General features: G+C 36.4%; 1 protein-coding gene across 3 annotated transcripts in view; it reads right to left on the bottom strand.

Annotated features, from left to right (window-relative positions):
• The window catches only part of MAN1A1 (mannosidase alpha class 1A member 1), a 181,948-nt gene that overhangs the window by 109,311 nt on the left and 57,333 nt on the right, over positions 1–15,304 (bottom strand). For all 3 annotated transcript variants that reach the window (XM_082633926.1, XM_082633925.1, XM_082633924.1), the window contains one exon: positions 12,387–12,467. In XM_082633926.1, coding sequence (XP_082490052.1) covers positions 12,387–12,467 — 81 coding nt within the window. The remainder of the gene's footprint in view (positions 1–12,386; positions 12,468–15,304) is intronic.

The raw sequence follows: 15,304 nt of genomic DNA, 5'->3' as shown, positions 1-15,304 counted from the left end.
GGATTATTTCCTTTGGCTAGATTCCCCAATGCTGAATAACTAGAACTAAATGAATACCTTTATTAAGGATCTTCTTATATATATAGTACTTAATAGCTTTTCGAAGCAACTGTATTGAATTACATTCCCTTCAGCAATGTTTGTGCAAATTTTTGCCCTACTCTCACCAAACTGGGTATTAACATGGTTTTTAGTCTTTGCTAATTTGATAGGGAAGAGGGAGAGAAAGAAGTCAAAGTCTTGGTATTTTACTTTGAGTATTTATAAGGAGAGTCAGTGATTATTCTGCATCTGTCTGGACACGGGGATGGGGGGAATACACTGAATGGATAAGTAAAACTAGTGGGAAGTGCACGCCAGGCAGTGGTGACATGAGACTGGTAATCCTTGAAAGTGTGGCAGCTACCCATTTATCTGAGTACTAACTAAACCCCATTATTTAGGTAGCATCTTGAAATTCCACAATGGAAAAACTTCTGGAGGAATGCCAGGTTACTGGATCTAATCTTAGTTTAACCCAAGGCCCTGGTTTTGAGTCTTGTCTTTTTTTTTTTTTTTTGTGGTATGCGGGCCTCTCACTGTCGCGGCCTCTCCCGCTGCGGAGCACAGGCTCCGGACGCGCAGACCCAGCGGCCATGGCTCACGGGCCCAGCCGCTCCGCGGCATGTGGAATCCTCCCAGACCAGGGCACGAACCCGTGTCCCCTGCATCGGCAGGCCGACTCCCAACCACTGCGCCACCAGGGAAGCCCTTGAGTCTTGTCTTTTGACAACAGTTAACATAATGGAAGGAAAACATACTAGAAAATGGTTGACTGCAAATCCTTAATGACTATGAGAAGTAGATATTTTAATCATTTTTTTGCAGCTACTATTATGATATATGACAATAAATATGAGCTTTCCTTCTCTTTGTCTAAGTGGATAAAATATAAAAAGCAAGTAGGCAACTGGATTCCAAATTTTTATTCACAGTCAGGAGAAATTTATTAAAGTGCTATCGTCATATGGTAGATTTATGAGCTATTTCTAAGTTCTTTTTGGAATTCTCTAATTACATAAAAGCATTCCAATTGTATTGGTAAACCTTCACAATTTATGTCTATTAATAAAACCAAACTATTTTAATTTCATTTGAAATGACAATGTACTACCTTCTTCCTTCACATTTCTTTATCAGAAAATATGATTCAAAACTTGAAAATACTATTCTTTTTTCTAAATTGCATACATCTACATCATCCAGTGCTATCAATTACTGTCCTCAATATGCATTTTATTCTGATGAAGAGGGTGAGGGAATGAAGAATAAAAACACAGAGAAGGAAAATGAGAATGCTTGCAACTCAAAGAAAAATTTGGAAAAACTCAAGGAAAACTTTGTTTTGGAAAAAGACATGAATGTGATGAATAAATAATTTCAAATACAACTGGAATAAAAATCTGTTATAAACTCATACGTGTTAACATATCATAGTTTAGTTTTCAAATATCAGTTATTCTTTGTTGCTTAGGAAGTGGAAGATTTCATGGGTTATAGAAGATTGCAGCTAGCTCATTACATGAGGGTTAGATGTTGAACTGATGAGCAAGTAAATAAGAAAGATAGATTGTGGTACTAACCCTGTTGGCTTTGGGAAATATGTGGACAGGGTTATGGCGCAGACAGAGCAGGGTCTAATTCCAGTTCTACCAAGTCCTACATGACTCAGGAATCAGCCGGTCCGAGCTTCAGTGTAACTACAACATGGAGATTATGAAATCTCTCCAGTATTAATATTGTACACCTGGCACACAATAAACCCTCAAAAAATGGTCTATCACCAATGTCATCACCATCACATTCCTCCTCCTCTTCTTTGTCCCAAAGAAAAGAAAAAAATCTACCATAAACTCAGAACTCTTGGATTCCTCTGTTCCGAATGTTATTTCCTCCAAATCTTCAATGGTGTCATTCCAATCTGAGCTCCTTAAATTCACCCTAAAGTAGTCCTCCTCTTCCTACCCCTCTCTCTGACACTCTTTATCACGATTGTATTGTATTTTCTTCACAGCACTTACTGCTATCTGAAATTATACTGTGAACTTCTTTAGTATTTTATCTCACTAGCATGTACATTTCATGAGAACAGAGACTTTGTCTAGTTTCTTCATCACTGAATCCTCCAGAGACAAGAACACTGCCTGGCACATAATAGATGCTCAAAATTACCATAGGTGGCACATAATATTTGCTGAATAAAGATGTGAATCGTAAGCAACTAAACAGGTTAATAACTGCAAGCCTGACAAGATGACAGAGCTTTAAGGTCCACTATACCTAATTCTTCAGAGTTAAACTCTGGGTTAATATTATTCTAAGTCTAGTCATAATGCATTATATAGTCATAAAGATTAGATAGCAGAAACTCAACACACTGTCATAGGGAGTGAAGTCAGAAAGAGGAAAACAAATACCGTATGCTAACGCACATATATGGAATCTAAAAGAATGGTACTGATGAACCTAGTGGCAGGGCAGGAATAAAGACGCAGACGTAGAGAATGGACTTGAGGACACAGTGGGGGAAGGGGAAGCTGGGACGAAATGAAAGAGTAGCACTGACATATATACACTACGAAATGTAAAATGGATGGCTAGTGGGAAGCTGTTGCATAGCACAGGGAGATCAGCTCGATGCTTTGTGATGACCTAGAGGGGTGGGATAGGGAGGGTGGGAGGGAGGCTTAAGGAGGAGGGATATGGGGATATATGTATACATATAGCTGATTTACTTTGTTGTACAGCAGAAATTAACACAACATTGTGAAGCGGTTATACTCCAATAAAGATATTAAAAAAAAACACTCAACACACATGCTACAGTTGTTATTTGAATTAATAGTTAAATCTAAATTGAATAATAAGTCTACTTTCTACCTGACTAGAGGAAGTGCATGACAGAAGACTAAAGTAAGAAGCCACCATTTAATAATTTTAATACCAAGTTAGCTATAAGAATTGAAACACAGAAGTTAGCAGCAATTTATAAATTAGAGCAATTGTCACGATTATTATATGAAGAACTTAAAAATATCTGTTAAAATAAGATTAAACAAATAAATGCATCAACCAAATGGGACTTATAAGACAAACGTGACAATCTCTTTTGCTTATCTGGTCTAACCCTAACCTTCTATCTAATGGCATGAATGAAAAACAAAAGTGTTTATAATAAAGAGCTGTGAAAAAATTCTTGTGTTCTATGCCCATATCATTAAACCTCTTGGATTTCCTCATTTTGAAGGACCCTGGAATTAGTCACTATTTGTACTGCTTCAGAGGAATGGGATACCTCAGATTAAAATAAAGATCAATTATTAAGTTAAAAAGCAAACATTACCCTCAAGGCTTAGGTCCATTTTATTATCAATGTAAAAGAATTCCCAGCTAAATTATAAGATGAACTTCCAAATGCAAAATTAATGTTTGTATATCCAGATATATCAGCAGATCTCTCTCGTAGAAACACTTTATAATGTATCAGAAATGGCTTAAGTTACTAGAATAGTTAACCCTAAGATTTGTCAATAAACTATCTTCTAAAACATTTTAAAGAAAAAAACTTTAAATACATAAACTATAAATCTACATCATAAAATGGTAACACAAGAAAGCTTTGTAAATGAAATCTTTAGAAGACATACTTTAGAAGGCACCTACTATAGACTGAATGTCTCTGTCCTCCCAAAATTCATATGTGAAATGCTAAACCCCAATGTGATGATAATTTGGAGGTGGAGGCTTTCTGAGGTGTTTAGGTCATGAGGGTGGAGCCCCCATGAATGAAATTAGTGCCTTTATAAAAGTATCCTAGAGAGCTCTTTCACCCCTTCTGCAATGTGAGGACATGTAGAGAAGATGGACATCTATGAAACAAGAAGCTGGCCCTCACGAGACACCAAATCTTCTGGCACCTTAATCTTGGATTTCCCAGCCTCCATAGCTATGAGAAATAAATGTTCACTGTTTATAAACCACCCAGTCTATGGTATTCTACTATAGCATACAGCAGCTTGAATGGACAAAAGGAAATTCAAAACAAATTCACATCACTACAATCAAATTTACTAAATTTATTGTAGGTACAGTTTCATCTATTATAGCTTAAAAGAAACAGCTCTGCACAGGTACATAGTTGCATTTAATCTAACTAGTTAATATGCATTTTGTTTACATTTCTACGGCCAACTCTAATCATCTGTACTGACTTCTTAAGGCTCTAGAGTCATGAATGTTTGTCTAACAATCATATATTTAAATTTCATACTGCATGAATATTTTTCTCTTTTTTGTTTAAACAGCAGCCATTGTTCAGTACATATTTTCATATGGATTTATGAATATTATGTAAAGTGTTTATATCTTAGCAAATTTAAAAATAAGTTCACTGATGCTTGAAAGTTTTTTTTTTAAGACCTATTTTTTCTTTCAATTAAAATATATTGCACAGTAAGCTATGCAGATAGCTTCTGGCAAAATCCCTCCTTAATCACTCAGTCTTGTGACGTTATCCTGGATTATGACATCATTCAAGACTTCCCTATTTTTTAAATATCTTATTCATACATTCCACTATATAGCCTTAACTTCCAGAGCTTCTAGTCATCTGCTAAATTACTGCTACTTCTACTATCCTACTTCAACTAAATATCAGGCAATTTAACCAGTCCATTTTCTCTCTAACCATCACTCACCTGTTTTTTTTCATACTATCTTATATTCATTCTTGGACTTTATGGTCTATAATTTTAATGAAACTTTTTGCCAATACCATAAAATCCAGGCCTTTTTTGGTGTCTCTGTCTCATCTGTCTAGCAAAACTCAATGAAAACAAACCAACCACCTTCTCCATGCTTGTATCTGAACTGCTGAGCACTACTGGAGAAAGAAATACCATACACCTGAGGACTGATGCCACCATGAATTCATGGTCACCCACGTAGATACTGTCCAGAAATTCTACCATGTATCTCTAGTCACAACCCTCTCTAGAATGACAATTTCAAATTATACACACTCATCTGAAATGTCTATTCTCTCCCCGTGAACCTCAGCAGATGTCCTTGTCTGATGCTTCTTCATACAGTTAACAGGGGCCATCGCATAGTAAACATCTCATATCTCTGCCACCAAATCTACCAAGTCACTGACATGTGTGCTCATTTTCTCCTCTACTCTCTCATACTGCAGTGGAGGAGGGACCACTCCCTAAGGCTATCTGTCCTCTGAATCCTACCCTCCCCTACCTTCTAAAAGACCTTCTCCTCTTCAATCAAAAACGATTTGGATTATATGCTATTATTCTACTAAAAGTACTTTCAGTAAAGTCATCCGTGACCTCCATATTGCTACGTCCAAAGATATTTTCAGTCCTTAAACATCTTGCCCTAGCAGCAACCTCTGACACAACTGAATACTTCCTCATTTTTCAAAATACTATTTTCCCTTTGCTTCTGTGATAATCACATTTATTAGTTTTCCTCCTACTTCTGGGGTTACCACTTCTTAGTCTCCTTTTCTAGCTCCTTCCTCTCACCAATGCCTAAATGTTAAGGCTCCCTTTTTTCAATCTATATGCATTCTCAGCAGCCCCATTCCCTTCTATCCCTTCTATTATCATTTAGCTGTTGATGACTCATAAGTTCAAGCCTATACCCTACTTCTATCTTCTATGTTTGAGATTCCTAATGTCTGGTTGCTACTTGCTGTCTTGTAGCTAGACTGTCCAACTTTGAAGGCCAGCTCTGCTGCTGTGTATGCCCTTGGGTAAGTTACTTAACACTCAGTGCTCTGTTTTTCCCTATGTAAAATGAGGATCAAAACAATATCTACTCCTACTTTACAGGGTTGTTATAACATCTAAACGAATCAATATTTGTCAGTGGAGACTGTTTCTCCTGTTCATTGTTTCTGCAGCATCAAGTGAGTGCAGTCAGTGCTTCAGTGCAGGTATTCAATAAACATATGTTGATCCACTAAATAAATGAACTTACCAGATGGTAAATTATCACAATTCTCAGGAATTTTCTATTAGACCCGTTAAATTTTAAGTTCCTTGTTATAGGTACCTCATGATACCTTCCTAAAGGACATTGCAATAATTTCAAAGAAAAAAAATACAGAAATATTACTAGAAAAGTACAGCTTTTGTTTAAATCACACATATACATACACACACAAATTTAGTACTAGAAATCTATTTCAATATGATTCAGACAATAAAAATGATTTAAGTATTGGTTTTAACATTGTAAATTATGAAATGATTCACTATAAATCTAAATATAAACATATTACCTCATCTTTTACATTAGGTTTTGCAAAACAACAAGTTCCTGGTCTGAGCAAACACTTAAATCAAAGAGGAAGTGGTTGGAGGAAAGGCACCAGGTCCACAACGTCTGCTCAACACAGCAGGGTGCTGCCGAAGAGCAATGATTAGCTCCCCCACTAGACAACTGCAGTACTGATGACAGGCATTCCTTTTCTATAGCACAGTTTACCTGGGTTTCTCAACTTTACTGTTTGAAATTTGGAAGGTTGGAGAAGTCTAGAATAGGAGATGTTTCTTGCAGAAACAGAATTTTGTAGACAAGTGCTAGAAGAGTAGCCTTTTACTTGACAAGTCAGTGAATATGTTTTCCTATCCCAAAGCATGACTCTCTACTTACTACCCTAGGGCCACAGGATGGAAGTCTTTTCCTTGTGGTGCAGACTAATTCCAGTTTGGGGACCCTTGAAAAAATTCCCCTCTTTTCACAGATTCCTATCTTCTGCTTCTCCTGGCAGCTGGGAAGGCTATACAGTTTAACCCAAGTCCGTGGCTACTGTGGCAGTCATTAACACTATTTACTCCCAGGCATGTGGTGGTAACATTGCATCCTGTCCCCCAACCCGTTAAGTTACAGTGACCATGTGACTTGCTTTCACCAATAAGATGAGAGCTGAAGTAACAGGTGTCTTTTTGATAGACATGTTAAAAGCCAGTGTGTGATTTTCCAGGTTTTCTTTTGCCACCTCAACACCCTGCCTCCTGCCTTGGCAAATGGAAATGACTCAGATGGCAGCTGCTGCACCGGTCTGGGCTCTGGAGGGAGGATGATGAGAAGCAGAGTTGTGGGCAGAGCATGCGGCATGGGCAAAGCACAAAGAGTGTGTCGAGCGTATTGTCTTAAACCGTTGAGATTTTGAGGTTGTTACTGCATCATAATAGGTCTATTCTCGCTGATATGAATTTGTAGTCCACTTACTATGTGCAAAGTACTGTGCTAAACTAAAAGGGATACACATATTTCATTAAGAAACAAGTTAATTTTCTGAGTTTCCCTCTCCTTTAGGTGCCAAGCCCTCTCATTTGGTCTACCACATTTATCAATCAGGTACAAATCTCTACCAGCTTCTGCCATTTATACCTTAGCCATGAATAGGTTTTGGAGCTGAAATTCTTGGCAAACTGTAGAACTGCTTTCATGAATTACTGAGATAAAGTTCTTATGGCTAATAAAACTTCTGTGCTTCCAAAAACAATTATAAATACAGGATAGAGCTTTGTACAGAGTGAGACACATAGAAAACCTGAGTTAGGGAGTAGGTATGATTTCTGTAATTCAATGTAGGCCAAAAAAAGGGAGCATTTTCATTTGATGAAAGTGTACATTATTTTAGAATCGATTCCATGTACTCCTAGATCCCTTTTAAAGTACAAAATAAACTTCCAATCTTAATAAAATATTCAACATGAGACAATTTAACTCATTAACCACGGAAACAATTACAAATTTAAGCAAAATTACTGTAATCTAATATCATTTTGCTAAGTTAAACCTTTTAAAATGAAAATATTACCTATTCAGTTTATCATATTCCTTTATTTTATAAAGTTTCAATAATGAATGCTAAATAGTAAATTAATATCTAAAGTATATATAAGGATCATCACTAAACAAACTCTACAAAATTGAGGTCCAGCACCCCAAATGTCTGAATCCTATTATGAGAAAAAAATAGATCTTTCTACCACTACACTCACATTCTCAATCTTATTTCTCTCCTCCCCACTCCACAATCCTACCCACTTCCTTTATGTTTTCCCCCTTGATATTTTTAAAATTAGAGGTATTAGCTACTTCTCTTTTTCAGTAAGTCCTTCAGCAATCTTTTGTAGTGGGGTGTCTGGAGCAGTGGATTTCTTTTGGTTAATTTGGGAAAACGTTATTTTGCTGCCTTCAGAATGAAGGCTACCTTGGCACAGTAAACTGATCTAATGTAAAAATCTATTACATGTGTTTCCCCAGTCTTGGGTCAGATGCCCTTGTTGCCTTTATTCAATGAAAGCTCATTCTTCAATTTTTTTAGCTTTGATGAGTTGACTTTTTCTAGTTCACATACTTAAAACATATTACTTGAATGTTTCCTTTGAGGATTACATATCTTGTCAGTTCTAAATGTTCTCTCTCAATTTACAGAATAAAGTAGTTTTTCAAATCAGGAAAAGCTTTCCTAAGTAGTATTTTATTAAATTATCAGTTTCCATACAGCTTGTCTATTTCCTCTGACACCCTTATTCATCATAGTGGAATTATGTCTTTTTTTTGACTCCCAAACATCTTTTCTTCCTACCCTTCCAATAGGGCCTTCAATTTCCTATTCAGGAATTATCTATACTTGGTCCTCATGGGATACTGAATTCAAACCCTGTGGAAGACTTTTTATCATATGCTCTCTTTCATTTCCTAAGATCCTTAAGGGACCACATTAAATAAAACTGCCAATTGACCTCTTTCTCCTGGAACTTTGTGTCTTGACAAGGGTAGGAAAAAATTAGTGCATGTTTATTAATTCTAGGGTGGCCCAGAGAGATTGTTGAGCCAAAGAGATCCTCTGTGGCAACTTGAGAGTGCTAGTTCCAATTTCTTCTTCAGCCTTCTCTATGAGTCTGTGGCATCACTATATCCCATTAAGTTTACTTTCTGCTCAATACAGCCAGTGATTTCTGTTGTAAAACAAAAAATAATATGTGGTATAGTCATACATGCTATTTTCCATATGTATCGTCTTCTCTTGAAATGTCTTGTTTTGCATTTGCCAATTTTCAATATCACTTTTGCTTTGGTTACTCTTATTCTACAGTAATAGTTCCCAAAATTTGTTCTGGGAAACAATGTTTGTAACTCAGTGTTAGCAGATGTTACATTAAAAAAAAAAAAAAGAGGGAGGTTATAGTTAAGTAAGTATGGAAATACAGAGAAATAAAATTAGTTTCTTTTTCTGTGAACTGTGAATTTCTAAGAAAGAATATAGGATGTAACTTTTTCCAAATTTATTTTTAGTATGTATACAGATACAGATTTATCCTGCCATATCTAAAGAAACTAGTGGTCTGTAGAACATAATTTGGGTAATGATATTCTAGATGCTGCTATTTACTATCTCCAATGAGGACTTTCATTTCCGTTGAGCTTATAATAGAGCAATGCTATCTCTTTTATTTATTTTTATTACTGATCATTTAGTATTTGGTATTCATCTTATTTTTATCCCATCCATTTGTAATTCTCGTGGTTATCTGCATTTCTTATATAGACTCTGGAAATCTTGTGGCTCGGCTTTTTTAAAAAAAATAATACTACACAATATTTTAACTGAGCTGGGGCATTTCAAGTTTTTGAATATGTCCCTGTAATAAAAGTATATGTCAACAGGTATTTCATGTTCCTATTGTTCTTTTCGTAGGTTTAGAGGTCCATTGACATTCTCGATTATTGTTCAGTGTTTCTAATTGTAATTTTCCTGAAGCAGGTAACACAAGTCAGTGGTATTTCCTCTTCTGTTTTTGTAACATAAATTTAAGAATCTTGAACTTACATCAATGTGGGCCTATATACTTCTGATGGTGATTTATACGATGTTCTCAGAATACTCCTGAGCCTCAGCGATGAAATGAGAATGTTAAATTATGGTGATTTAGTAGTCCCTCTATGAGATAATTTAAGAAGATGAATTTTCCTAGACTATCTTAGTAATACCTTGATCTATAAAAGAGTGTGTAGCATAGAACTTTATCAACAATCTAAAACCAACTAATCCATAATGTGGCCACGTTGCTGTTCATTCTATTAAACGAATGCCCAATTTTTCATTTTGATAGGGAGACAAATAGATCAAGCTCAGACTTAGGGTAAAATAATTTTCCTTGATCACATTCCTGACAGCTAATTCTCCTGAGTGCCATTTGACCAATGGGTCAAATGAAAGGCAACCATCAGTGATGAGGTAATAATTGGGAGGAAGAAACAGGAGATGATGGTAAAACAGTCTTATACTAATCGCTTCTCCTTGGCAATCCCACTTTAGAGGATAAATATATTTATTGGCTGATTATAGCTACATTATTCAAAATATAGGAATACTGGAAGCAACCCAACAGTCTAACGTTTAGGGAATAGTTAGCAAAAACTATGCTGAGAAGATGAATCTTTAAGAACTAAAATTAAAAATGTATTCCATAGAAACAAAGAAAAGTATTGATATATAAGAAAGGAAGTACCTAAGGTAACTTTTATCATAAAATTAAAATACAGAAAATATAGATATAATTAACACAATGAATGTTTTGCACAGGGATAAGGACAAAGCATATATACTAAAAGAATAATTATTTTCAATGGAGGTGTTCTTTGTAGTCCTTTGCTTACTAAAGTTAGCTAAGTATAGAATTTAAAAATATCCTTACAATGTCTTAGGCAGATGATTTTATCTGTAGGCAAGCTGTATCTGTATTATATTTATATCAGTATATAAACATATATGTCTCTAGTAAGCATACACACATATAGAAACAAACACAGGTATATAAACTTAAGACACTGTTATGAGTAAAAAAGTATCCTAATCTACATGATGCATATTTAGAAGAAATACATAATTGTTTCTCTTTGCATGCTCCATTACCCTATCTGAGCCCAGGTACAATGAAGAAGTCCTTATTTCCTCCAAATTGTCTCACCCCACAGAAATGATGAAGGAAGTTAAAACCAAGGTCATCCTAAGTATGTCATGCCAAAAACAATGAGAATACACAGGCACTGGATACTCAAAGACATATATTCTAAAAGCAGAAACTTCTTTAGTAAAAAAACAGTAATTAATTTTAATTTTGAGTTTTTAAAATTATGGATTCCCAGGCTTAGCGTTTAGAACATCCTACACCAAAATGAACAAATGAAGTTATTTGCGACTGGAAAAAGGGAAGAAGAGGGATAATGAAGAACAGGGGTTATCACAAACAGGACAGATATCGGGGAATATAGAAGCCACCTATATACTTTGAAAATCTCTATGGTAGAATAAAATCTAAAAAGAAGGAGAATGTTAAGATTGTACAGGCTGTTTTGTTATGACTAGGAAAGCATCTGAGAGACGAGAAACAAAGTAAAGCAGTCTTTCTCATTAAGCATATATTGCTCTGCTTAAATTTGTTTGAAGGAGCACAGAAATACATGAACTAGTACCACTAGGTAAGATCCCCTCTTCCCCCCAGCCAGATTGCTGAGGCTAACACAAATCTGACTGATATGCAATTGAAATACGTGACAGTTTTTCCTGATGTCAGCTTTTAACACTGTTGAAATTAAAGGTGAAGTCCATTCTAATGACTCTTAGTGGAATCTTAAGGTTGTTATTCATAAAGCTGTCCAAAACCTTTCAGGAAAATAGCATCTGTGCTCTTCATGAGCATGATACAAAAATCCTTTCTTAATCTATCAATAAAAGGCAGCTAAATTAAAAATTCCTTCTTTGTTCTGAGCAGCGATAATTAATTAAGCCCCAACCTAGAAGGAGTTGCAAAGCACTTTATGTAGGATTATTGGCCTACAGGACTTCTAACTGGGAAGCTGAGTATCTCACTCACCCCCTCAATTTCTTAAATACTCTGATTTTTATATCTCACTTGCCAAGCTTTATTTCAAAAAAGTTTTTATTAAGTTAATATTATACTAACATTAAAATAATTTTTAAAGAAAGAAATCCACAAACCTGCCACTATACTAAACTCTTTACTTTGTCCATAGGCATATATAATTTGTAGTTTTAATCACACCATACATAACATAATGGAGCCAGGCTTTTTTAAAGGCATTGCCTAACATTTGCTGACAACATGCTCTGTCAGACTTTCCCAGTGTGCTTACTTAATTAGTACATATTATAAGAAATTCAGTATATGCTAGAGGCCCATCAAAACATGAAAGTTTAATGGATATCACAAAAAGCATACTTTACTTGGAGAATATCATTTTAAGACACTTCATAATTCCCATTTATATGCCACTTTTCATCTTACCTCTTCTCCAGACAGGTAGTAAGCTGAGATTAGTCCACCGACAAAGCGTATATTTACTTCAAAAACAGAAACTTCAGCATTCTGTGGAAACAAAATAAAGGAGGTTCATATATAAATGGTAGTACACAATTGAGAAAAATATCACCGTGATAAAGTGCACGAAATATTTAAATTTTGTTCAATCCTATATGCTTGTCCAGAGAAATTTATACACAAGAGGGAAAAGCCCTGCCTTCTAACAGTGTCAAAACACATGTAAATAGAAAAAAATTTTTGACTCTTAAAATAACAATTATAAAAATATTTATAAAATGAAGTTACTTCCTCCCTCTATTCAACATCTATACAATACTCAATATTCTTTTTTTTTTTTTTTCGGTAGGCGGGCCTCTCACTGTTGTGGCCTCTCCCATTGCGGAGCACAGGCTCCGGACGCGCAGGCTCAGCAACCATGGCTCACGGGCCTAGCCGCTCCGCGGCATATGGGATCTTCCCGGACCGGGGCACGAACCCGTATCCCCTGCATCCGCAGGTGGACTCTCAACCACTGCGCCACCAGGGAAGCCCTACAATACTCAATATTCTTTGTGCAGGTGCGACAGGCCCCGGACATTCTATTTTTCCATTGTGTTCTTTTATTTTATTCATTTGCCTGTTTTTCTTCCCGAAAGACCATTCAGACTCTTTATACTTTTGCTGGTAGTTCAACATTATTCTAGAATTCTTCCCACATCATTTTAAAGTAGCACAGCTAGAATGTAAATAGGATTTGAAGTTGGAGTGACTTGGGTTCTAGTGCTGGTTCCCAAATTTTCTGTCTGTGGTCTGGGATGATCACATTTCTCTGAGAAGAAATTTCATCTTTGCATAAAGGAGATTATAATAATATATGTTGTACCTTGTTAAAACAGCTCTTATATACATCAATAATAGCTTGCTTTTATTATTATTTACAAAGCTCTATATCCTGTGCTAATCTCTACATGGACTATGTCATTTAGTCCTATATCAACCGTGCGAAATAATTACTATTCTTACATACATTTTACAAACGGAGAAACTGAGATTTATAGTGGTTACTATGACTGTCTTAAGGTCAGACAACTAATAAGTGGTTGAGGGCTTCCCTGGTGGCGCAGTGGTTGAGAGTCCACCTGCCGATGCAGGGGACATGGGTTCGTGCCCCGGTCCGGGAAGATTCCACATGCCGCGGAGCGGCTGGGCCCATGAGCCATGGCCGCTGAGCCTGTGCGTCCGGAGCCTGTTGCTCCGCAACGGGAGAGGCCACAACAGTGAGAGGCCCGTGTACCGCAAAAACAAACAAACAAGCAAAAAAGAAAGTGGTTGAAACAGGATTTAAACTTGACTACTCTGATTCCTGGTCTAGATCTCTGTTATCCTGACTCCTATATCACCTCACATGATAATGCATCAAGTATCCTTATTAATGGTCATATAATTGTGGCATATAATTAGTAATTATTGCCAATACTTTTATTATTTTACAATATTTTGACTACTACGTGGATCTGTCCTACATTCTATTGCTAGATAATTTAGCACAGCTAACCTACAATAGATGGTAGGTACACTTTGTTACCGAACCAAACTTGGGTCCGCTTGCCCACACACACTAAAGCCAATCCACTGACACCATGCTGTGTGTGGTAAAGGAGAGTACAACGTTTACTGCAGGGCACTAAGCAACAAGAATGAGCAGCGCATGCTCAAAAGACCGGAACTCTTGATGGCTTTCAGGGGAGGGGTTTTAAAGGCAGTGTGAGGGAGGGGCTGCAGGGTGCGTGATCAGCTCGTGCACCATTCTCGGAGTGGTTGGCATCAAGGTGAAATTTCAAGCGTCATCAACCTTCTGGTTTCAAATGGTCTAGGGTCTATGTGCTTGTGGTCAGCAGTTTTCATCTGGTGTGGGCCTGCTTCCTGTAAAAACAACATAGGAATGTGTGCCAGACCTTTATGTATATCTTTCAGGGGACTGGGAGCTCGGTGATTCTGCAATGTGGCGGATTTATAGTCTAACTTGTTACCAGTTTCCTGGGCCAACAGCTATTCTTTGTTATTTCCTGATCATTAACTCTTCAGCCAGCCTTTTGAGACTCAGGGGAGGCCTAGAAGACTAAAGAAAAACCCTTTTGCTTCAGAGGATAGGGACACAGGGGCTTGTGTATGGTTTCAGCTTCAAGCTTTTGTTAGCTTCTTTTCATGTTCGTTAGGCCTACCCAGTAATTGTTCACTTTCGCCTGGTATCAAACAATTCACTGAAATCACAGGGGCTAACAGCAAACTAATATATGGAGTCACATATCCAGCAGATGAGCTTAGTCACAATCATCTGAGATATTATTTCCTTTAACAAACATTTATTAAGCAACTACTATGTGTCAGGCACTGTCCTAGGTTCTAGGGACATGGCAATGAAGACTCATAAGGTCCTCAAATTCATGGAGTCTACATTTTAGTGGGCGAAAACAATTCCAGAAGAAAAAAAAGAGGTATATTTTCTTTAATTTCCACATGCTCTCTCTAAAAAGGTATAAGCATCTAACAAATTAAAGCTAAGTAATTGCTTAAGTTAAAAAAAATTTTCAAAAATTTCTTGCAAAAGGAAGGTCATGAATATTACTTGGGAGAGACATACTAGGTCAGAGTTAGGCAAAAGCATCATAATATAAGACTCTGGTGAGTTCATTCAATTGTATTTCATAATTTGTAATATGCACCTAAAACAGTTTGATTAAAGTACTTTACATGGGAATAATTTATCTGTGATGTGTATTACTCTGAATATTACATAAATATTGGTAAAAGCTTTAATATTCCACAAAATTACTGATAAGGAAAGAGGAAGCGAATCGTTAATTTGTTTTGGCTCACACAACTATACTTCTTATGTCTAAAGG

This window comes from Mesoplodon mirus (assembly GCF_964341445.2).
Source record: "Mesoplodon mirus genome assembly, chromosome: 10".
Taxonomy (NCBI): Eukaryota; Metazoa; Chordata; class Mammalia; order Artiodactyla; family Ziphiidae; genus Mesoplodon; species Mesoplodon mirus.
This window is presented reverse-complemented; position numbering and strand designations above follow the sequence as displayed.